Source organism: Ochotona curzoniae, unplaced genomic scaffold (assembly GCF_017591425.1).
Source record: "Ochotona curzoniae isolate NIBS_2020 unplaced genomic scaffold, NIBS_Ocur_1.0 contig_4064, whole genome shotgun sequence".
In the NCBI taxonomy this organism is placed as follows: Eukaryota; Metazoa; Chordata; class Mammalia; order Lagomorpha; family Ochotonidae; genus Ochotona; species Ochotona curzoniae.
Window position 1 is genome coordinate 10692983 of NW_024466107.1, and position 22453 is coordinate 10715435.

Genomic DNA, 22453 nt, shown 5'->3' on the forward strand with positions numbered 1-22453 from the left:
ACTGAACTCTCCGAATTACAATGTTCCTATTTCAATGTTTCTCTCCTCTTGTAGGGAGTGCAGTGGCTGAAGAATCCAACTTAGGACTCAGGTTCTTAGCATCAAAAAGCTGAGGATGTGCAAAGGGCCCCAATGCATCCACCAATCTCAAAGCATGCACCTGTCCAAGAAACAGCACTTCCTGACCTGCAGCCATTAGCTATTGGTCATAACCTCCCGTCTCTCCCACTCCTTCATGTGATAGCATGTCACCAAAGGTCACCAACCATCAGTGATCCATCAGCCACAAGCCTGGGGGGCTGCAAACAGCAAACCAGAATTCTGACCTAGCAGGTACTTTCAGATCCACTTTATTCAGTCATGGTTTCTTTTCATTTGGCACAAGGGCAAAAGAAAAATGTAAGGGCTGTGTTTAAGCCTGTTTATTAGCAGGTGACGCCTCCTGATAAGGCAGTCAGCCTAGATCAGCTCTGCACAAGATCTGCAACTATGTGGTGTCAACAAAAGGAAGCTGCTCTTTATTCCAGAAATAGCACTTACAAAAGAACGAGCTGGGTGCTAATTAGAAAGAGGCAGGGCTGGCTTAGTGATGTACTCGTTCAACGTACCCACCCACCCTGATGACGCTGCTTTCTTACAACATGCTACAGAGACCAACTCTGCATGTATGTGTGCCTGAAAGGTGTCACTCCACAACACAGTAAGACCAAATAAGCATCTTACATCATTTTACTGGGGGGGAAAAATGATCCTTTGAATCCCAGTGCAAGATGAATACTTGTCCAAGATGAATTTTGCAGATGTGACAAAACCAGAAATATGCAGGCTGGGCCTGGCGGGCTGTCCGTGACTGCAGGGAGCGATCAGGCTGAGTGGACTGGGGTTCCGCAGTGTTTGTGCCATAAGTCGATGGCCTTGCTCACGATGGCATCCGAGCTGTCCTGTGGAATCTATGGACAAGGACACCAGTGAGATGCTGGGGCTTACAAGTACAGTCTCTTCCTGCATCCACTGTTCTTCAGAAAAGTGTGTACGAAGGCTTGTTTTTTCTTGCCATTTCAGCACACACAGGGGGCTGTGGCATCACACTGCCCATGCTGCATCCTGCAGCAGATGTGTGCCCACGGGCAGTTGAACCTAACAGGATGTCAGAGCCCCATGACAAAGCAGGAGAAATGATTGTCCCTTCAAAGCGCTGTTTATAGGAGGAAAGAAGACAGCCACTGACAAACACCAAGAACAGGCCGTGGCACTGTGAGCCATGAATAATTACGATGATGATAATGCATTTATCCAGCAGGTGTTCACTTGATATTTATTATTTGCCAGGCCTGTGTTCAAATGCTCATACTAATTACAAAACAAAAGAATAACTGGCAGGTGCCGTGGGATCGTTCCGGCACAGGTCTCTTCCTTAGGAGAGGGTATGGTAGGATACACCAAGAGGACAGGCTGAGGCATTGGGGCCTTTCTCAGCAGACAAAAAGTGAACGCTTAAGCACATGTGAAAATCTGAACAGGGACCACCCCAGGGATTGCCACAAGAATGAAACCGTGTAGAGCAAGCCCTCACTGTTCTACAGGATGCTGCCCCATTGCAGGACAAATAAAGAACAAAGCCAATTACGATCTTAAGGTAATACAATGTCAGGGTTTCTTCTGCTCGGACAAAAGCCAGCGATCTCACCTCTTGCTTTCCTGCTGAGTAGGCAGGCAGTCCTAGGGGACTCAGTCCTGCTTGATCTTTGCGATTCCCACAAAGGAATCATGCAAAGAGAGAAGGCGAACTCTCATGCATGCAGCAACGGTAAGCCCAAAATTTTCAAGGGAGAAAAATGTTATTTATAACGGAAAATTATAATGTGCTGTTTCTCTGAAATGTTTAATGCAGAAGATCTGGCTGGCTATGCTGACTTCATTTCCAGTTCTGAAACCAAACTGAATCAAGCAAACTTACATTTTCCAGAAACTGTGTTATCTTTTCTGCACTGTTCAGTGCCATCACTTTTATTTTAAATGTTAATAAAATTTCTACAGCGACAAAAACCAGGATCTTACAGGATCCACTGACAACTTTATCCCAAACCCTAGAAAAGAAGGAGACAGAATTACATTTGAAATTCATGTTTATGCACCTAAAACTACAAAATAAAAACACATTACTCCTATTTTTAGTGGTTCCTCAATATGCATGGCGGCTCAGACCCCTTTTATAAAATGATGCAGTAATTGCACATAACCCATGCATATTTTCCAGTATATTTTTTAAAATAAAAATATTTATTTTTATTTGAAAAGAAGATTTACAGAGGGGAGAGACAAGAGACAGCTTCTGTCTGCTGGATTGCTCTCTTAAATGGCCACAATGGCCAGGGTGAGCCAATCTGAAGACAGGATCCAGGAGCCTCTTCAGGGACTCAAGGACTTGAGACATCCTCTGCTCCATTCCCAGGCCATAGTCAGGGAGCTGGACTGGAAGTGGAGCAGTTGGGACTAGAACTGGTACCCACTTGGGAAGACAACATTGCAGGTAGGCAACCAGCCTTCTGAGCCACCACACCAGTCCCAGTCATGCTTTTAGCACCTCTAGGTTATTCATAACCTAGTCATCTAATTACTTATCTAATGCTACAGTTACCACTATTTTTTATTTTTCTCATTAATAGTACATAACTGTGTTTATTGTTCTTTTCCTTTAAATAATTCTGGCTTCTAGTTAGTTGAATCCATGGACATGGGCCAATCTATTATCTAAACTTCTACTATAAATATTAATAAAAAAAATCAAGGGGTGGGCATCTAGCCAGGTAGTTAAGACACTGGTTCAAACTCCTGCTTCTTAGCTAAGAGTCCCTGGGTCCTGACTCCTGTTACGCTGGGAGGCGGCAGTAATGAACACAGCAGTTGGGCTCCTCCCACACATGTTGGAGACTAGATGAGGTTCCCAGCTCCTGCTTTGGTCTTGGCCCCAACCTGGCCATTATAGGGCAGTTGGGAGTATACTCTGTTTCTGAGATAAATATTTAAATTAAAAAAAAATCAGATGAGCTACTTGGAATCTACTCTGGATAAGATGGGCATAAGTAGGGGAAAAAATTCACTAAAGATTACTGCTGCACCAGAAATGACCAAATGCCCATTTCCTCATGTTGAAAACCCTGTGTTCTGTGAGAAGGACAGAAGGTCCTCAGCCAAAGTTTATATTTTGCTAATATCCAGGAATGCTGAAGGCTGCAGGCTGAGGAACTACAGCACTCACAAAGAAGAAAAAAACATATGAAAGGAAATAAATCCAATTTCATTGCCGCTGATTCTAGGACACAGTGCTTCATCTCGCCTAAGGGCTGAAGGAGTTAGTGATTCATCTTCAACCATGCTAAAAAAAATTATTTTGAATAATGCCTGCAACTCTTAAAGTTGGTATTATGTTTTGTAAGTTTAGTGACATTGTCTTGGGATGGTCTCCCTCTGTTGTCTTTGTTTTCAACTACATCATCAACTCTTGGAGACCAAGGACCATAACTCAGTTAATACTCATCAAACACATGTCTGAGATGAACTAGAAAAGCTAAGTTTGATCTCTTCAACAGCTTTTAGCTCCCTGAAAGATGTCTTGATGAAACAAAGACATACCAACATTCTTACTGGCCTGCGGCAGGGAGGTTTCTGGGAAAGAGGAGCTCGTGATCATTTGGACGGCATCAGATGTGATCATGTTAAGCATCTCCCACATGAGGGCTCTCAATCCTTTCAACAGTACATGCAATAAGCAGAATCACGGGCTGTTACTGTGGCTGCCAGAGAGATCAGCTCCAAATCACCACACTGTTAGAAGCAAATTTATTTTCTAAGGGATGGCCATGTGAAAGTCCAACCCTTCAAAGATTGTGCCAATGAATTACTTACCTCTGCAAGCTGGACTCGGGCAAACATCCTGCGAAGCACCTCTTGAACCAGAGATCGTAAGGAAGCTTGGACACCGCAGAACACGTGTTCAGATGCCCCAGCAGTCTGCTCTCTTCCAGATTCAAGTACTGTTCAAACACCTTCGGCTACAGATTGAACAGGAGAAGAGGTTGCTAACTTCCTGGGATTTAGCATTGTTCTCTACTACAACCTAGTATGGCAAAAATGTATAGGCAGAATTCCAAGATAGTGCTAGAAAACAAAACTCTAGAATCCTCCAAGTCACTTGTGACACAGCAGTTTCTAAAGTCAGCGCTAACAAGAATAGCCAACCATCTAGGGCTCGTATTTCCAGCATGCTGGACTCCTTCACTGCTACCACTACACAGCCCCATGCAATGGGAAGCTTTGTCTGACACCAACCACACTAACCTGATTCTACTTCTGGACAAAACTCTAACATAAAATTCAAGTGTTCTAAGGAGCCAAGATGGATCTAGATTAGTGGATTCTTTCTATAGCCATAGAAAAGGGAAAAGGAGAGCAAAACCAAAAGCACAGTGGAGCTGGGGTAGGGAGAGGGAGCAGCAAGAGTGAGGCAGTGAAGAGAAGGGGGTTTATCAGTTGCTCTCCACACGTATCTGTGTTATATCACGCAAATGATACCAGTGCCAACAAGGATCCTGTAACAGGGATGTCTAAATGGTGAACTCTACCCAATACAAATATGTGTGAGACTCTCTTGGAAATTGAATTTAAACTAAATACACAATTTAGTGTTTTTCTCTCCCTCTTTTTTTTTTTTTTAATGATTTACTTATTTGCATTGGAAAGTCAGATGTAAGAGAGGAAGATCTTCTGACCTCAAGTGGCTACAACGACTAGAGCTGAGGTGATCCAAAGCCAGGAGCCAGGAGCCTCTTCTGGGTCTCCCACACAAGTGCAGGGTCCCAGGGCTTTGGGCTGTCCTTTTCTGCTTTCCCAGGCCACAGAGAGCTACATGGGAAGCGGGGCCTCCAGGATTAGAACCAGTGGCCATATGGGATCCTGGCACCTGCAAGGCAAAGACCCCACTGCTAGGCTACCATGCCGGCCCTAGTGTTACGCTTTTGGCACACAAAACATTATACACAATATCTCAGGTTATTAAACAACTTAAAGGACTGATATTTATAAATATAGCCTCAAAAAATATCCAGAAGAATGGGGGAAAAACAGCTCTACAAAAAAAAAAAGAAAGAAAGAAAGAAAAAAAGCATGTGGCTCTTTTTCATATGAAATGATGAAATGTACAACCTTGCTTACAATGAAACAAATGCAACCTAAAATTGAAGTATCATTTTTTTTTTTAACTATCAAAATGACAGGGCCTGGTAAAACAGCTTAGTAACTAAATCCTTGCCTTGCACCCGCTGGGATCCCATATGGGCACCAGTTTGTACGCCAGCAGCTCCGTTTCCCATCCAGTTCCCTGCTTGTGGCCTGGGAAAGCAGTAGAAGATGGCCCAAAGCCTTAGGACCCTGCACCCGTGTGGGAGACCTAGAAGAAGTTCCAGGCTCCTGGCTTTGGATTGGCTTAGCTCTGGTCATTGCGTCAACCTTGGGAAATGACCCTGCAAAATGAAGATTTTTCTATATCTCCTCTCTCAATATCTGGTTTCCCAATTTTTTTTAAAAAAATTAAAATTAAAAAAAAAACAAAAAAAGAAGGAGCAAAGATTATATTTTTAAAAAATGACAGAAATCTAAACAACAGCTTGAGCTAGCAAGACAATAGGAAACAAGCGGTAAGGAAATGATCTATTGGTTATGAGAACACAAGAGTATTAAGCTGTAGAAGGAGAATCTGAAATATTTTGCAAAATAATATACACATGTTCTGTCAGATCCAGCCAACTGAATTCTAGGAAGTCGATTGTGAAGCCCCTGCAACGAGAGATGTTCTGATGTAATGTTATGAAACAGAACGCCACAGATCGGTGAATACACTGTTGTTCAGAGGTGCTCTTCTCATGCCAACCAGGGATCACTATTGTGGTACACTGGGTTAAACTGTGTCTGTGACACCCACGACCCCATATTAGCATCAAGCGCTGGCTGCTGTGCTGCTAACGCAGCTTCTTGCTAACGCACCTAGGAAAGCAGAAGAAGGGCCAAGTGCTTGGGCCCTTGCCACCTGCATGGGAGATCTGCATAGAGTTCCTGGCTCCTTATTTTAGTCTGGCCCAGCCTGACTCATTGCAGCACCTGAAGAGAAAAAACAGCAGATGGAAGATCTGTTTCCCCTCCCCCGTTTCTAACTCAACTTCCAAATAAATAAGCAAATGAATCTTAAACAAATCTATCTTGAGTTGGCTTTGTGGCACAGCCGCTTAAGCAACCACTTGCCATGCCCACAACCCATGTTAATTACATCACCAGCGCATTTCTCAGCTGCTCCACTTGGAAGACAGCTTCCTGCTAGTGCACCCAGGAAGGCAGCGTATGATGGCCCAACGACTTGGCTCTTGCCACTCACGGGGGAGAGCTGGATGAAGGTGTTGGCTCCTGGCTTTGGCCTGGCCTAATTCCAGCTGTTAGTGGGCATTTCGGAAGTGAAGCAAACGAGGATTTTTTTCTTTCTCTCCCTCCTTCTCTGTCACTCCTTCAAATTAAAAAAAAAAAACCAAAATCCTAAAAAGTATACTCCATCACATATTTCCTTAGAACTATAAATCAGTCTGTAATAACATTTTTATTTGGTCAAACCACAAAATATGTCAAGCTAACTAAATTATAGAAATTCCATGATAACAAGCTAAAAGGAAGAGATTTATTATACAATAATAATTTTTAAAAATTTAAGATAGACTAACATGACTCTTAGAAAAAAAGTTCAAACGAATCAGCAAATGCCTGCATCCAGCAGAAGGGAAATATAGCTTTTCCCTCTCACTGTGAACATTCTTTTTTTTTTTGGAAAATGTCACACTAGGGCCTGGTGGCGTGGCCTAGTGGCTAAAGTGCTCGCCTTCAACACGCCAGGATCCCTACCTGGGCACTGGTTCTAATCCTGGCATCCCTGCTTCCCATCCAGCTCCCTGCTTGTGGCCTGGGAAAGCAGTCGAGGATGGCCCAAAGCCTTAGGAACCTGCATCCACATGTGAAACCTAGAGGAGGTTCCTGGCTCCCGGCTTCGGATCGGCGCAGCACCGGCCATTGCGATCACTTGGGAAGTGAATCATTGGCCCGGAAGATCTTTCTCTCTGTCTCTTCTCCTCTCTGTATATCTGATTTTCCAATAACAATACATAAATCTTAAAAAAAAAAAAAGAAAAGAAAATGTCATACTATTTAAAGCCAACGACCTAGGCACTATACTGTATATACTAAAAATCTTGGCCCTTTTTAAAGATCAAGAAATGAAGGTTTAAGGAACATAAAGCATTTTGCTGTTGCTAAGAATCATTTCTAAAAAGAAAGTTCAAGCATGGCCAAGACAGTTTTCCAAAGTGTATTTTTATCTACTTGAAAGACAATAAAAGTAAATACACCTTTAAACATATATCCTTTTATCTGCGGGTTCACTCCTCATATATCATAATGGGATGGGTCAGGCTGAAACCAGGAGGCAGAAATGTCATTTGTGTCTGCCATGTGGATGGCAGGGGCCTCCGTAACTGAGCCATCAGCTGCTGCCTTCCCAGACGTAACGGTAGCGGGGCAGGTGGGAAATGAAGCAGCAGGGACGCAAACCAGCTGAGCATGGATGCCAGCATCACAAGCAGCTGCTCGATTTACTGGGTCACAGCAGCAGCCCCTAGTCAAGATACTTCTGCAGAAGAACAATAAGGCCACCCAGCTAGCAACGTGCACTAGAAACACATATTGAACTGCTTGGTATTGGCCTAGGAATAGACACAGGAATGTAGTAAAGGATACAGATACAGTCACTTGTCACTTCATGATGTTTCTGTCAACAACAGACTTTAAGTATGACAGTGATCCTATTTGACTCCATTGCCTAGCGATGTCCTGGATTACTTTAAGTGTAATTTAGCATGTTCACATGACAAAATCCACCTAATGGTGAAAATCTCAGAACGTATCCCTGTTACGTGACGCGTGGCTAAATCTATGGGAAATGATACAAAGTAAAGGTGGCATTCAAATCTGTGGGACAGAATCAACTGATGAGCAGAAAGAGTTGTGGTTCTAACTGCTTACTCTATATGCTCTGGGCAAATCACTTCCGATCTGTAGAAACATGGCGTACACCTGAGTGAAATGACTCATTAATACAGCAAAGCCGGCACTGCCTGACTCGAAGTAGGTTCTTGGCAACATGCTTGCCAGCGAGAGAGAAAGCAGGAGTGCTGACACGTTGGCAGGAGGTAGGGGGTAGCAAGGCATGAGGGGGAGTAAAACCCACATGTGTTTGACATTGATGGCAAAGATAAGACTTTGAGAAATACACAACCACATTTAAAATGTGTGAACAAGGTCAGCGCGTTGGCTCAACTGGCTAATTCTCCACCTCCAAGTGGCCTCATTCCAGACGGGCAGGGGTTCGTGTCGCAGTTGCTCCACTTCTCATCCAGTGACTGGTGTAGGGCCTGGGAAAGCAGCGCAAGATGGTGGGGACCCTGCACCTGCCTGGGAGGCCCGGAAAAATCGCCTGGCTCCTGGCTTAGGATCGGCTCAGCTCTGACTGTTGCAGCTATTTGGAGAATGAACCAGAGGATGTGAAGATCTTTCTCTGGGTCTTTTATTCTCTCTGTAAAACTGCATTTCCAACAAAAATAAATAAATTAAAAAAAAAATCAGATCCACAGACCTGTTACAAAAAAATAAAGTAAGATGTGTGAACTGTCTGCAAAGTAGGGTGAAAACACATCATTTCTATCTTTGGGTGGAAAAGAACTCATTAAGTAACATACAAAAAGGAAAAGGGAAACACTGGTAAATCCCATCATAACAGAACTTACCATCTTTCCAACAGGAAGAGAGAAAGTATTTTCGATATAACACAGAAGGGACGAAAACTGAGGGCATACAACAAACTTTGACAAACAACAACCGAAAAAGCTGACAAAATAAGAAACGTGGATAGCTGCTTGATTTAACTAGAAACCGAGGCTGCAGAAATTAAAAGGCGATACCGTTTTCATTACCAGGTGGACAAAAAGTGGAAGAGACTGATACCATCAAGTACTGGCAATGGGGCGGAAAACAAAACCAAAGAAATCTCAGTACCTGTTGGGTGCAGCATAAACTGACACGGCCTGTGTACGAATGACCTGGCAGTTGAGAATTCAAGTATGTCAGAAATGTTTCGAATAGGCCTCCTCTCCCTTTCAAACATTTCCTTACAGACACGTGCCTAGACAAACAGAGAGTGTGTTCCAGAGCGTGGCAACTCTCAGCATAGGACTGCCCGCTTTAAGGCAGATCCGTAACAGGAAATACTAGGAGTACATTTTTAAGTGGTTCTAAATGAGTGGTTCTCAAACCAAGCCAAGCTTCAGAATTGCCTGGAGCTTTCAAAACCGAATTACAGCTTCATTTCTTTCCTTCTGGGCAGGTCTCGGTGGAGGAAGAAAGGTGATGGCCATTTCTAAAACCGCTCAAGTGAAAGTCAGGACTAAAAACTATTGACTTATCTTGATGTAACGCTCTGGAAATCTTTCCCAGTTGTTAGGTTAAAAATAAAACCAAAAGAAAAGAGCATAGGGCCATACGTTGGGTTTATTTTCTGTGTTTTTTTTTTTTAATTTACTGGACATATACTTGGAAGAAAGGGCTTACCAACACATACACTAAGCTGCTGACAATACTTGGTTCTCAGAAAGAGGGACCAAGTCAAAGCTGAGTAGACCCACATCTGCTCCATTTCTTGGGAGAATACCTTTGTCCATCGCTTGCATCACCCAAAATAATGCGCTTCCTCAGCCTGGCATATATTGTCAGAATACGACTTCCTCTCGCATTAATGAAGAAACGCTAACTAAAGCATGGCATAATTGAGACATCCTGATTTAATTAGGCAACTAGTGTAAGTTTACTTATGCTGCACTTCCACGCTGAAGTTATTGTTATTGAAATCAACCAAGTGGATCAAATTTCAAAATCTTAAAAGCCAAGTTCTACTTTCGTGAACTGCATAAACACTGCTCTCACCTAAGGCCTGCGGGCTTGACTGCGCAGTGCAGGAGTAGCTGAGGCAGGCTGGCGAGCAATCACTAGTGTCCCCGACCCTGATGACCCCCTCATCCCACCTGCATCCCAGAACCACTTGGAGCAGCGTTCACATGAAGCAATTCAATGACTTAAGAGAAAGGACAAGTTAATTTTTTACTAAGCAGTTGAATAAGAGGGAAAAATGTGGAGAAAAGCGAACGGCAAAGCAATACTGCCCCCCGCCTTGAAGCAGGCATCATTCAGCGATCTGAGACCCTTTGCCTGAGGTCAGCGGGACAGCAGCTGCTAGATGCCCATCCACTCCCCTCCTTCATTAACACAATTCCTATGCTGATGGGAGATCACAATGTACCAGGCTTTAAAAACCTGTTTCCCAACCTCCACCATTAAGAGTCTGCCAAGTGGGGCTCGGCGGCGTGGCCTAGCAGCTAAAGTCTTCACCTTGAACGCGCCGGGATCCCATATGGGCACCGGTTGTAATCCCAGCAGCTCCACTTCCCATCTAGCTCCCTGCCTGTGGCCTGGGAAGGCAGTCGAGGACAGCCCAAAGCTTTGGGAAGCTGCACCCGTGTGGGAGACCTAGAAGAAGTTCCTAGATCCTGGCTTCGGATCGGCATAGCATCGGCCGTTACACTCACTTGGGGAGTGAATCATCGGATGGAAGATCTTCCTCTCTGTCTCTCCTCCTCTCTGTATATCTGACTTTCCAACAAATAAATAAATCTTAAAAAAAAAAAAGGTCAGCCAAGTGACACAGTCCTCTCCACAACTGCATGTGCAGAAGAAAGACCTGCTACTGGTGACAGACTTCACTGCCCTGTCACTTTTACTCTCTTCACTCCCATGTTTGTCCTTTCCTTCCACTCTGCACTGCACACAAATGCCATGGTCACTGCTCCAGCAACTGCTGATGAATTTGAGAAGAAAGATCATATCTTAAAATGCCAGGGTCACAGCTTAGCATCTGGGGCCTTGGCCACACATGGCCCTGTCTCACCAGTTCCGGATTTACCTTGGATTTCTGGATATATAACAGAAGTCAAACAACTTCTGTACTAATAAGAAGGGATTTTTTCTAGATAAAGCCAGTGGATTCTAGGTCAGAATAAGAAATACTAAAGGGCAGCATTTGGCAAACTTGAGCCTGCACCAAGGCCAATCCAGCCAGGACCATTCTTTTATACACTGCCCATAGCTGCTTCTGTGTCCAGTAGTCAAGTGGTTTCCATAGAGACCATCCGGCCTGCCAAGCTGAAGTAATTATTAAATGGCCACTAACAAAAGACATTTGCCCTACTATAGATTGTCCATTCTGAGAAGCCCACAGTGCCACAGCCCGCCCTCTAACAGCCACAAGAAAACCAGCTCTCACCAATTGGGGCAAAGCATCCCGGTACTTAGTATTGAGTTGGTTCACAAAGCAGCGGGTGATCCAGTAACAGTCCACAGTGTCTTCCACCATCTCTTCCATGGCTTTGGCAATGGCGACAAACACTTCATCTTCTGGCTCCTAAGAGATTCATAAAAAAAAATGTATAGCCAAGAACATACATTTCTCTGATTAAAAAATAAATAAATAAATAAACCTTCTAGATTTTGAAGAGATGCAATTTAAAATGTGGGATCCATATACCAAGCCCATCACAAAAGATCAAGGATGCGAACTCGACAGAAATCAGTGCTGCTTAGGAACCCTGAGGTCTTGGACCGGTGGAGGCAGAGCCTCTCCAACCTCTGACGCTAGCCCAACACATGGTCTGCCCTCCACAAGGCATTCTCCACGTCCTTTCTTTTTTTTTTTTTTTTTTATTATTATTGTTGCTTACTTTGTATTATGTAGTACAGCTCCATAGGCGCTGGGAATTCCCCCCACCCCTCCCACACCCCTCCCCCCATGGTGGATTCCTCCACCTTGTTGCATAACCATAGATCAAGTTCAGTTGAGATTCATTGCTTGCAAACACATGCCTAGCATAAAGTTCCGTGTCCTATGAGTGCAGGCCCAGGGCCGATGGGACTGAAGTGGACAGCAGGGGCCAGGGACATGAGTACAGGCCAGGCGCAGGCGGGCCCGAGGTTGGATCATGAGAGGCCCTGTCTGTGACCCAGTATGTCTTCTCTTAACCTGGCCCTGATGGTGATGCCTTCGCTGCCCTTGTGGCAGGGGCCTGCAGGGGCCTCCTGGTGCAGTGATGCCCAGAAGGAGGCAAGAGCGTGGGGGGCCCTGACACCCATCCAGCCACGTGTTTCCTGGTGCCTGCCTTTGCTGTGTGGTGGAGCTCCACGTCCTTTCAAAAGCGCATGATAAACAGCACAAGAATAACGAGAGATACCTATCAATATAATAACCTACAAATATTGAAGGACTCCAAAAGGAATAGTACAACATTTTGAAGCAATCACATACTTTTAGATTGTGTTGTGTCTCTAAGCAGTTAAGAGATTTTGAATGATGTCCTACCTTTAAACAAATTATATTCTATCCTTAAAAAGTTTAGATATACTTAGAATCAGAATTTTAGGAATCAAATATATGACATTTCTCAAATCTTACGTCAACACTCAGAATATAAACCTGAAGTAAATTTCAACAGAGAAATATTAACAGACTGGACCCTATGAGAAAATCTATTTTCAAATACAGAAAATCTCTCTTCAAATACCATATCATATACAATAAGTATTATATTTTCATCCAGTTTTAATGGCCAAAGGATTTTAATGATGAAAAGAAGCGAACAAGTATCTTGGTATTCCCCTGAAAAATTCTCAGTTGAAATTCCTGCTAAGGATTTCATTCTTAGGGCATCTTTCAACTTGGCAATATTCTGCAAAAGGTCCAGAATAACACAGATAGAGGAAATAAACCTGTCAGCATCTTAGTAATGAAAAGGGAAGGCAAGATACCCCTCCCAAGACAGCCAGGTGACACACGCCACTGACTGCTCCTGGTCACTCCAACGGGTCAGTGGAAGAGGACCAATGTCCTTCAGTGGATCCCATTCCTGGCCCTGTGCCGAATGCTGTCACACAGCCTTAAGAAAGAAAAAGAAAATGAGCTGACAGGTCCCAGGGACAGAGGAGACTAGAACCAAAATCAGACACCAGGGTGGCACATCTGCTTGGTAGTGCACAGAGGACCCTGGCTCAGAGCCGGGGTGTGGCAGAGTTATAACCTGGCATTCAGTTTCTCACAGCAACTGACTCTCTAACCTTATTATGCAATATAAAAAGGTCAATGAATGGGCCCAGTGCAGTGGCCTAGCAGCTAAAGTGCTTGCCTTGAAAGTGCCAGGATCCCGTACAGGCGCCGGTTCTAATCTTGGCAGCCCCGCTTCCCACCCAGCTCCCTGCTTGTGGCCTGGGAAGGCAGTCGAGGATGGCTCAAAGCCTGCACCCGCATGGGAGGCCTAGAGAAGGGAGGCCTAGAGAAGCTGATCCTGGCTTTGGATCAGCTCAGCTCTGGCCGTTGCAGTCACTTGGGGAGTAAATCATCGGACCGGAAGATCTTCCTCTCTGTCTCTCCTCTCTGTATTTCTGACCCTGCGATAAAAATAAAATAAATCTTAAAAAAACAAGGTCAATGAAACTCTTTACTTTGTCTAAGATAAATGAAACCTAAAGGGGACTGAAAAAATTCTACTTACTTTTAGTGATTGTATCTTTAGATAAACTAGATGATTTTTTTACCAATTATTTAAAGATTTTTTTTTTATTATTTTTTTATTGGAAAGGCGGATATACAGATAGGAGAGACAGAGAGGAAGATCTTCCGGCCGATGCTATGCCGATCCGAAGCCAGGAGCCTCTTCCGGGTCTCCCAAATGGGTGCAGGGTCCCAAAGCTTTGGGCTGTCCTTGACTGCTTTCCCAGGCCACAGGCAGGGAGCTGGAAGGGAAGCGGGGCTGCTGGGATAGAACTGGCGCCCATATGGGATCCCAGGCGTGCAAGGCGAGGACGTTAACCACTTGCGCCATCGCGCCGGGCCCTTTACCAATGATTAATTTCCAAAAGTCAAAAGTTAATCTGCAATAAAAATAGATTTGAAGGGAAGGCATGTGCCACAAGGGTGAAGTCCCCGCATGGGACACCCACAGCCTGTCTGAGTCCAGGTGCCTGAGGCTGTGCCCCCCAGGAGGCAGCAGAAGATGGCTCAAGCCCTCAGGGTGTCCGCCACCCAGCAGAGACTGAACTGAGCTCTGAGCCTCTGGCCCCGGCCTGCCCTGGGCCTAGGTACTGTACGTACTTTGGGAGTAAGTCAGCATTTCTTTCTTCTCTGTCTTTGTGCCTTGCAAATAAATTTTAAAAAGAAAAAGGCAGTTTGGAACCTGTGACAATAAGGCTGGATAAATACACAATACCCAGAATGGGGCAGACACTGACACTGGGGTTGCAGCTAGGCACTAAGGGTGCAGAGGAGCCACAGGCTGGGCCTTGGGTGGCTAGAGCTGCGGGGTGCACTAAGAATAAATACAGAAGTAAATATGCCAAGGAAAACGGGAGCCTTTTCGCACATGCAACTGTTAGAGGTGATTCCAGACCTGATTCTTGTGTGAATTTGCTAGTACAGGGTCCGGCACAGTCCATAGCCCCACTCAACTGGTGGTTGCAATTGCTGGGTCAGTTCTGTTTCCAGCCCTGTCTTCCACATGAACCAATAAGTGTTGTAGTCCAGCCTGATTCTGCCCAGCACATACTCGGCCCTCACACAAACCAGTGGGAGCTGCAGCCTAGTTGGAGCCATCCACAATAACCCCCATCAGGCTTGCCCCCTACCCTGGTTCCCATGCTTGCCAGTATGTACAGCAGACTAGTTCAGTCTGTACCACATCCCACTTGGCTCTCCTACATGTCAATGGGCATTGAAGGCTAGTTCCACCCAACTAGGCTCACTATCCAGCCCACACATATTCTGGTCGATGCTGTTCTGTCCAGCCACATCTGCCCCAGACACTGGAAACCTCTTTCTTATAGAAGAATGCCAAGTAATACATTCAGGACTTAGAAAAATCACCAAACGGCAACAAGTATAATAAAAATGGTATAAAGTTTGAATCATTAGTGGGTGGATATTTATATGCAATCAAAGAATCTCTCCAAAGTTACTTACTAATTATAGATGGGGTTAAAAGTAGCCTTACAGTAGAGAAACCTGGCCAACCCCACCCTAAGCAAGAGATCAAAGCTACAGGTTTCATAGTTCTAAGGTATTCTTGCCAATAATGCATGACCAGATTCCAGTCACAATAAGTCATCAGATGAACCTGAGCTGAGCCATGCTTCATTGGACAGCCCTTTTTAAAAGTCAGAAAGACAAGGAAGTCGGAGAAATTATGCCAGGTTAAAGGAGATTAAGACATGGCAACCAAGTGTAATGATCCTGGAACCCAAACAAGGGCATCCATGGGGTGATTAGCAAATTTCAGGGACATCTGTAGATGAGTTTCACATACTGAATCAATGCCAATTTTACTGCAATCTTGTAATACAAGAGAATGTTGGGTACATGGGGACACCGTAGTGCTTTTGTAACTTTCCTCTACCTCCAAAACTGCTGTACATTTTTTTTTTAAATCGCCAAAAAATGGTATAAAACGCATGAGTGAGCGTTTAATAAAAGAAATAAAACATTTACATGGTGGTTCTGAAGTATCTCCCCCCAGGGGAAACAGTGATTACAAAGGGGAAAATGTAACTTTCCAGAGGAAAGCCCCAGCAGGCAGCACCTTGACCAACTGCCTTCAGTGGGACTCCACCCCACACACCCTGCTGGTGACACTGAGGAGGCAGCAGCGTCTGTGAGATGGCCCAGCCCATAGTGAACAATCTAAATCTAACGAGGAGGGGCTTTCTGCAGGACCCTGAAAAATGCCAAGGGTGTGGAAGAGAAAATGAAGGAGTTGTCCGGGATTCAAGGATACCAGAATAGAACTTAAGAACAAATCATCAGCAAGAATGTTCAGTTTCTTTGTGATAAACAGCATAACTGGGACAATCCTCATTGGGACAAATTTGCATGAGTCCACAGACTCCATGTTAATATTGTCTCAGTGTTAATACCTTGGTGTTGATGACTGAACCATGGCTGTCTGCATGACCAGGAAGGAAGTATACACTAAAGGAAGTATACACTAAAGGAATCTGAGGCATTGGGCCATCACATCTGCACCTTACTCTCAAATGGTTGAGAAAAAGAATGAATTGAATATATACAGGAAAAAAATGACAAAGCTGTGGTCATACTAACAACTGGGGATTCCAGGCTAGTATTCTTGCCAACTGTTCTATGAATTTGAAATTATAATCATAGATCTGAGCATTAATGATGAGTCAGGTCATGAGAAACTACAATAGATGTTAGTGGTCCACGAAGATTCAATTGCCTCATGGTGCCTTAGCTGTATCAATTTCAGTAAACATGGTCTATGGTGTGTTTTTAAAATGTCTGTATTTATTTAACTTGAAAGATAGAGTCCTCCTATCAACTATTTTAGTCCCCAAATGCCTGCAATAATTGGGGCTGCGCCAAACCAAAGCAAGGAGCCAGAAACTCAATCTGGGTCTCCCACGTTGGTGGCAGGAACTCAAATATTTGTGCCAACATTGGCCACTTCCCAGGGCACACATTAAAGAGAATCAGGACTGAAAGCAGAGCCAGGACTCTAACCCAGCACTCCACAACGGGTTGTGTCTTCACAATGATAAACTTCCCAACTACACATTTCTCAGAATGCTTGTCCATGTTAAGCAGTACATGACTACATTCCAAAATTACATGGAGCTTTGAAAAAGATAGAAAGCAAGGATTGGCATTCTGGGATGGTGGGTTAAACCTCCACCTACAACACCAGCATCCCATGGCGCATAGGTTTGTGTCCTGACTGCTCCATTTCTAGTCCAGCTCCCTGCTAATGTGCCTATAGAAGCAACAGAAGTTGTCTAAGTCCTTGGCCCAATGCCATCCACTTGGGAGACTCAGATGAAGCCCCTGACTCCTGGCTTGGGCCTGGCGCAGTTTCAGCAGTTGTGGTGACTTAAGAGTGAACCAACAGGGCCCGGCATGAGAGCCTAGCAGCTAAAGTCTTTGCCTTGTGTGCTGGGATCCCACATGGACACCGGTTCTAATCCCAGAGGCCTTGCTTCCCGTCCAGCTCCCTGCTATGGCCTGGGAAGGCAGTTGAAGATGGTCCAGGGCCTTAGGACCCTGTACTGGTGTGGGAAACCTGGAAGAGGCTCAGGGTTCCTGGCTTCAGATTGGCTCAACTCCAGCTGCTGCAGCTGTGTGGGGAGTGAATCAACGGATGGAAGATCTTCCTCTCTCTCTCTCCTCCTCTCTTTATATCTGACTTTCTAATAAAAATAAATAAATCTTTAAAAATAAAAAGTGTGAATCAGCAGATGGAAGATTGATCTCTGTCTCACCCTCTCTCTGTGTCATTTAATTAAATAAGTAAATCAGCAAATAATAAACAACTGAATAAACATATAATTCTTATAAAAAGAAACCATATAAAGCAAATTTTTCAGGTCCATAATGCCAGATTAGGACAATATTGCTTTTATTCTAGTAACAAGAAACCACTGAAAGTTTCTAAGAAAAAAAAATATTATAATCAAAAGATGGAAAGATGGGACAAAGACTGAGCTAATTGTCAAATAAAGGTGAGTGACCACTACTGACCAGAAGAAAAGAAGGACTTCGAGGCAACTTCCCGGATTCCAGCTGATACATGCGGAGAAAGACTTCAACCTGGGGCGTGGCATCACTGACGAAGCGAACGACCTTCAAGGCGTGTAAGACATCCGAGAACTGATCCTTACGATACATCATCACCTGGCCATGGGACTCATGGTGGGGAGGCAGGATCCCTACAGGGACCCAAGGGCAAAGAGCAGAGAGATGCTGAAACTGCGATCCAAATCCCTCCTCTGTTAAAGAGACTCTCACAAGAAGCAACCTACCACATTTAGTCCAGAACTCACATCGATATTTGTTACCATACACATTCTGCTTTAGGGAGTTCTCAGTGTACAGGCCAGTGTGGTGGTGCAGCAGGTTAAGGCCACTGCCTGAGGCCAGCATTCCATGTTGGACTACCTAGTGGGCCTGAGCAAGCAGTGGAAGTATCCAGGCCCTGCCACCCATGGAGGAGAGTGGATGGGGTTCCGGAACCCTGGCTTTGGCTTGGCCCAGTCTTGGCTGTTGTGACCATTTGGGGAATAAACCAGAGGCTAAAAGAGCTCTAATCCCCCACTCCTCACCATCACTTAGCCTTTCAAATAAATGTATCTTAAAGAAATTCTGAGTAGAAAACAGTCTTAAATGCTATCAATGTTTGAGTGGTGATAAGTCACTGGTTTTAAAGAGAGATGAAATGGCGTCACAAAGGACCTCTAATAAATGCCATATACATCCAAGACAGTAATGACTTCAGCAGTGGTTTCGCTTAGTTTATGGTGGTCATCCTGGGGTTGCCTTTCGCTCCTATTCGCTTTTGCCTTGGCTCCTCCTCCCATCTCTTTACCATCAACAGCTCCTGGAATCTTTCTCTTCCCCAAAGAAACGTATTCCAACTTTAAGGCCACAGAAGTCTCTGATTTTCACTGAGGAGAAGACAGGATATGTGAATAACATTTAATGTTCAGGAATCCACTGAAACATGGTGTCCACTGATCAGATATTGGTACAATCACCCTGTCTTTTTAAGAAAAAAAAAAAGTTTTATTTATGTGAAAGGCAGAGTTACCAAGAAACAGAAATAGATGGAGAGGTTTTGTATCTACTAGCTTACTCCCCGAATGTATGCAACAATTGGGGCTGGGTCAGGCCAAAGCCAGGAGTGAGCCAGGTTTCTTCCAGTTCCTCAAATGAATGCAGGGGCTCAAGTGCTTGCGCCATCTTTTGCTGCTCTCTGAAGTGTATCAGCAGGGAGCTGGTTCAGAAGTGAAGCAGCCAGGTCTCAAACTGGTACCCAAATGGGATACCGGCACTGCAAGCAGCAGGCCTAACACACTGTGCCACCGCACCTGCCCTCAACACAGAAGTTATGATGCCAACACACTGTATAGGCCCTTGGTAAAGCCAGACTCAAGCCTTGGTTCTTATAATACCAGCATTTTTACAAGTGCACTGGTCCCCCTCAAGATCTTTATCAGTGGGGCCGATGAGTATCTCACACATTTCATCAGAATTTTCCTGTACAACCCTGGCTCTAAAATTCTTCATAAGAAATAGTAGCATGGTTAAACAGATTTGAAAAATGATGAAAATGAATTTTTAAGGTTTAAGGGTTTGCTAGAAATAAAAACATTTTACTTTATACTTTATTCCAGCCTCATTAAACTTGGGGTTGTAGAGAGCCCAGACTATGGAGTCAATTCCTTGGCTTGAATTTTAAAAAAGTATTTATTTATTTAAAAGGGAGAGTGAAACTAATAGAGAGAGAGAAAAAAACATATTCTGAGTCTACACGGGGAGTAAACCACCAAAGGATGTGTATCTTTCTTTCTCTCCTCTGTCAACTTTGCTTTCCAAATAACCAAGATAAATCTTAGCAAAAAGATAACACCAGTTACTGCACAGTGCTTTTCAGTAAATAGCTCTTATTCCCTCACTGTCTGCAGCTTATGCAGTCAGATGATACTGAGGATGTCTCAAGTGCTGAAAAATACAGTAGTTGAGAACGAATGAGGTCGGTCACCTGTCCTATGATCAAATGAGTTCGCCACACTTGAAGCTGCCACCCACCTCCATCACTGGCATGCCCTGTGGCCTCAGGCAAGCTGCTTCACACTTGCAGCAAGTATCTCCATCTATGAAAGTAGGAAATGGACACTTGCCTCCCGGGGAGAAGCTAAGACTTTTCTATCCCACCCGTGTGAGATTGCTCGGCACACAGGGCTGCCCAGTAACAGCCACTGTTCATAGTCCTGGAGCTCCACTCCACCACCATGCAGCTGACACAGTAGTCAGAGAGCAGGAGAGTGGTAGTGGACGGGTTGTTATCTGCTTCAGCAGGCTCAACAACGAAGGGGAGAAATAATCCTGGGCCCCAAGGGGGCTGTTGCCAGATTCCTGGAGAACCCAATTTGCTTTCTAGTCCCCAGAAATGAAGAAAGATGAGTTTTCCTTCCCGGTTAGCTACTCATCTCTGGAGTTTACCCATTTATACTTTCAGGGAGTGAAACTGCCTCTTTTCTGTGATAGCAGGCATTAAAAGGCACAGAAGCTAACACACTGAGAACCAAAGCCTAGGAGTGGCTGAGTGCAGCCTCTCCATTTTATAGATATGAAACACGAGGCCAGAGGAGCAGGCTTGCAGGTCACCCAGCTGACAACAAAGCTTAGGCCAGTTCTTTATCTCAGTCCGATGCTCTCTCCAAATCTTATTCTCTTCTTTCATTAATATAACTCACTCTCCCAGAGTAACCTTCAATGTACTGCTATTGAACTCACCTTATTTTCATTTTCATTCTATTTAAAAGGTAAAGAGAGGGGGCCAGTTTGGTGGTATATCAGAATAACCACCTGCCCTGTGATGCCAGGATCCCATTTAGACACCAGTTAGAGTCCCAGCTGCTCCAACTTCTGTTCCAGCTCTCTGCCTATGGCCTGAAAGCCCAGCAGAGAATCTTATACCCACAAGGAAGACCTGGAGGAGGCGCCTAGCTCCCAGCTTCAGTCAGCTCAGCTCTGGCCATTATAGCCACGGGGGAGTGCACCAGCGGATAGAAGCCCTTTTCTATCTCTTCTCCTCTTTCTGTAGAATCTGCCTGTCAACTACAAAATAAATAAATCTTAAAAAAAAAAAAAAAGGCAAAAAGGAACAACAGATCTTTGCTGGTTCAAAATGCCCACACCAGTCAGGGCTGGTTAAGGCCACGTAGGACTCCCATATGGGTGACAGGGACCCCAGGACCTGAGCCATCATCTGATGCCTCCTAACACCCATTAACAGAAAGTTGAACTGGAAGCAGAAGAGCCGGGACAGGAACCCAGGCACACTGATAGGGCACAGTCAGTGCCCAAGCAGCAACTGGCACCGCACCCAACGCCCGCGTGAAGTTACTGTCTTAAAGGCTCTTAGGTGAACACAATTCAAGTCTCTTAAGGAAGACCCAGTACTCTGGACAAGACCGATGTGATTCCTCCTTTCGTTGCCTGATAAGACAAGTTCTCATGATGCAACAGCTTTTCCAGGTAAATCTTGCAGCCCTGGTTTTCTTACCTAGAAGCACCTTCCATACCAATGCACGGTACATGGATGGCAGAGGAAATCTCTGACTGAAAGTACAAAGTTTCTCAATATCTAGAGGAGGATAAAAACAATTAGTCAGAAACCTTTCATGGTGATTGCAGCATGAAAAGGGGCATTTCACTTTTTATTGCTTAAAAATCTTTATTTCTACGAAAGGCACAGAGAGCGCGCTTGTGTATGTGTTGGTTCATTCCCAGCAGGGGCTGGGGCAGGTCAAACCCAGGACCTTGGGAACTCGAGCTGAGTCTTCCATATGGCTGGCAGGGAGCCATGGACTCCAGCCGTGATCACTATCTCTCAGGGCATGTACTGGTCGGAAGCAGGAATCAGGAAGGACTCAAACCCAGGCACTGTGGTAAGGGAAGGATATGCTAAGAGTGTGGTGAAGATATTTCATCGGGGAAGTCTACCACATGGCCAAAAAACCTAGGAAAGCCCAGAGTGTCCAACTTAGGGCCCACATTTCCACCAACTAAGCTGTTGAAAATCAGTCAGCAGGTACAGCGTGGGAAACGCATTCTGCACGCAAGACTATATTGCTTACATCAGCGGCGGTAGCTGTGAGTTACAGATTTTATTTCATTTAACGTACAGGACAAGCCTGGTGGGCAGCCACAGCTCTGAAAATGCAGAACTGAAGCTCAGGGCCATTAAGTGAGCTAACTGAATTAGCACGCACGGGTAGGTGACACCGGCAGCTCTCAGACCCCTATACTTTCAAGTAAATTATGCTGAGCCTCCCTGGCCTTCAGGTCTCTTATTGAAAGAGATTACAAATGCCAGACTCACTTAAAGGACAAGGAACAAAGATCAGCACTTATTTGAAAAGCACTCTAGGGGGACCAGCATCATGCTCAGTTAACACATGGGAGCCAATTTACGTCACAACTACCCCAGTTCTGATCCACTGCCCGCCAACTGTGCTCAAGAAAGCCAGAGAAGATGACCCAAGTGCTGGGACCCTTGCCACTCATGTCGCAGCACCAGCATTGTTTCAGGCTCCTTGGCTGTGGCCTGGCCCAGCCCGGTCACTGCGGTCATTCTGGGAGTGCATCAGTGAATGGAAGATCTCTTTCGCTTTCTGTGATTTTGCCTTTGAAATCATTTTA

The 22453-nt window shown here is 44.7% G+C and overlaps 1 protein-coding gene across 7 annotated transcripts in view; it reads right to left on the reverse strand.

Moving 5' to 3' along the window:
* Positions 1-497: 497 nt before the first annotated feature.
* Positions 498-22453, reverse strand: part of TBC1D7 (TBC1 domain family member 7) — a 71326-nt gene continuing 49370 nt past the window's right edge. For 5 of the 7 annotated variants that reach the window (XM_040984154.1, XM_040984156.1, XM_040984155.1 and 2 more), the window contains exons 3-8: positions 21315-21395; positions 17768-17955; positions 11459-11596; positions 3907-4052; positions 1958-2087; positions 498-950 (exon numbers count right to left, since the gene is read on the reverse strand). In XM_040984154.1, the coding sequence (XP_040840088.1) occupies positions 864-950; positions 1958-2087; positions 3907-4052; positions 11459-11596; positions 17768-17955; positions 21315-21395 (770 nt within the window). In that variant the 3' untranslated portion in view covers positions 498-863. The remainder of the gene's footprint in view (positions 951-1957; positions 2088-3906; positions 4053-11458; positions 11597-17767; positions 17956-21314; positions 21396-22453) is intronic. The other 2 variants (XM_040984160.1, XM_040984159.1) reach the window with 2 other exon arrangements.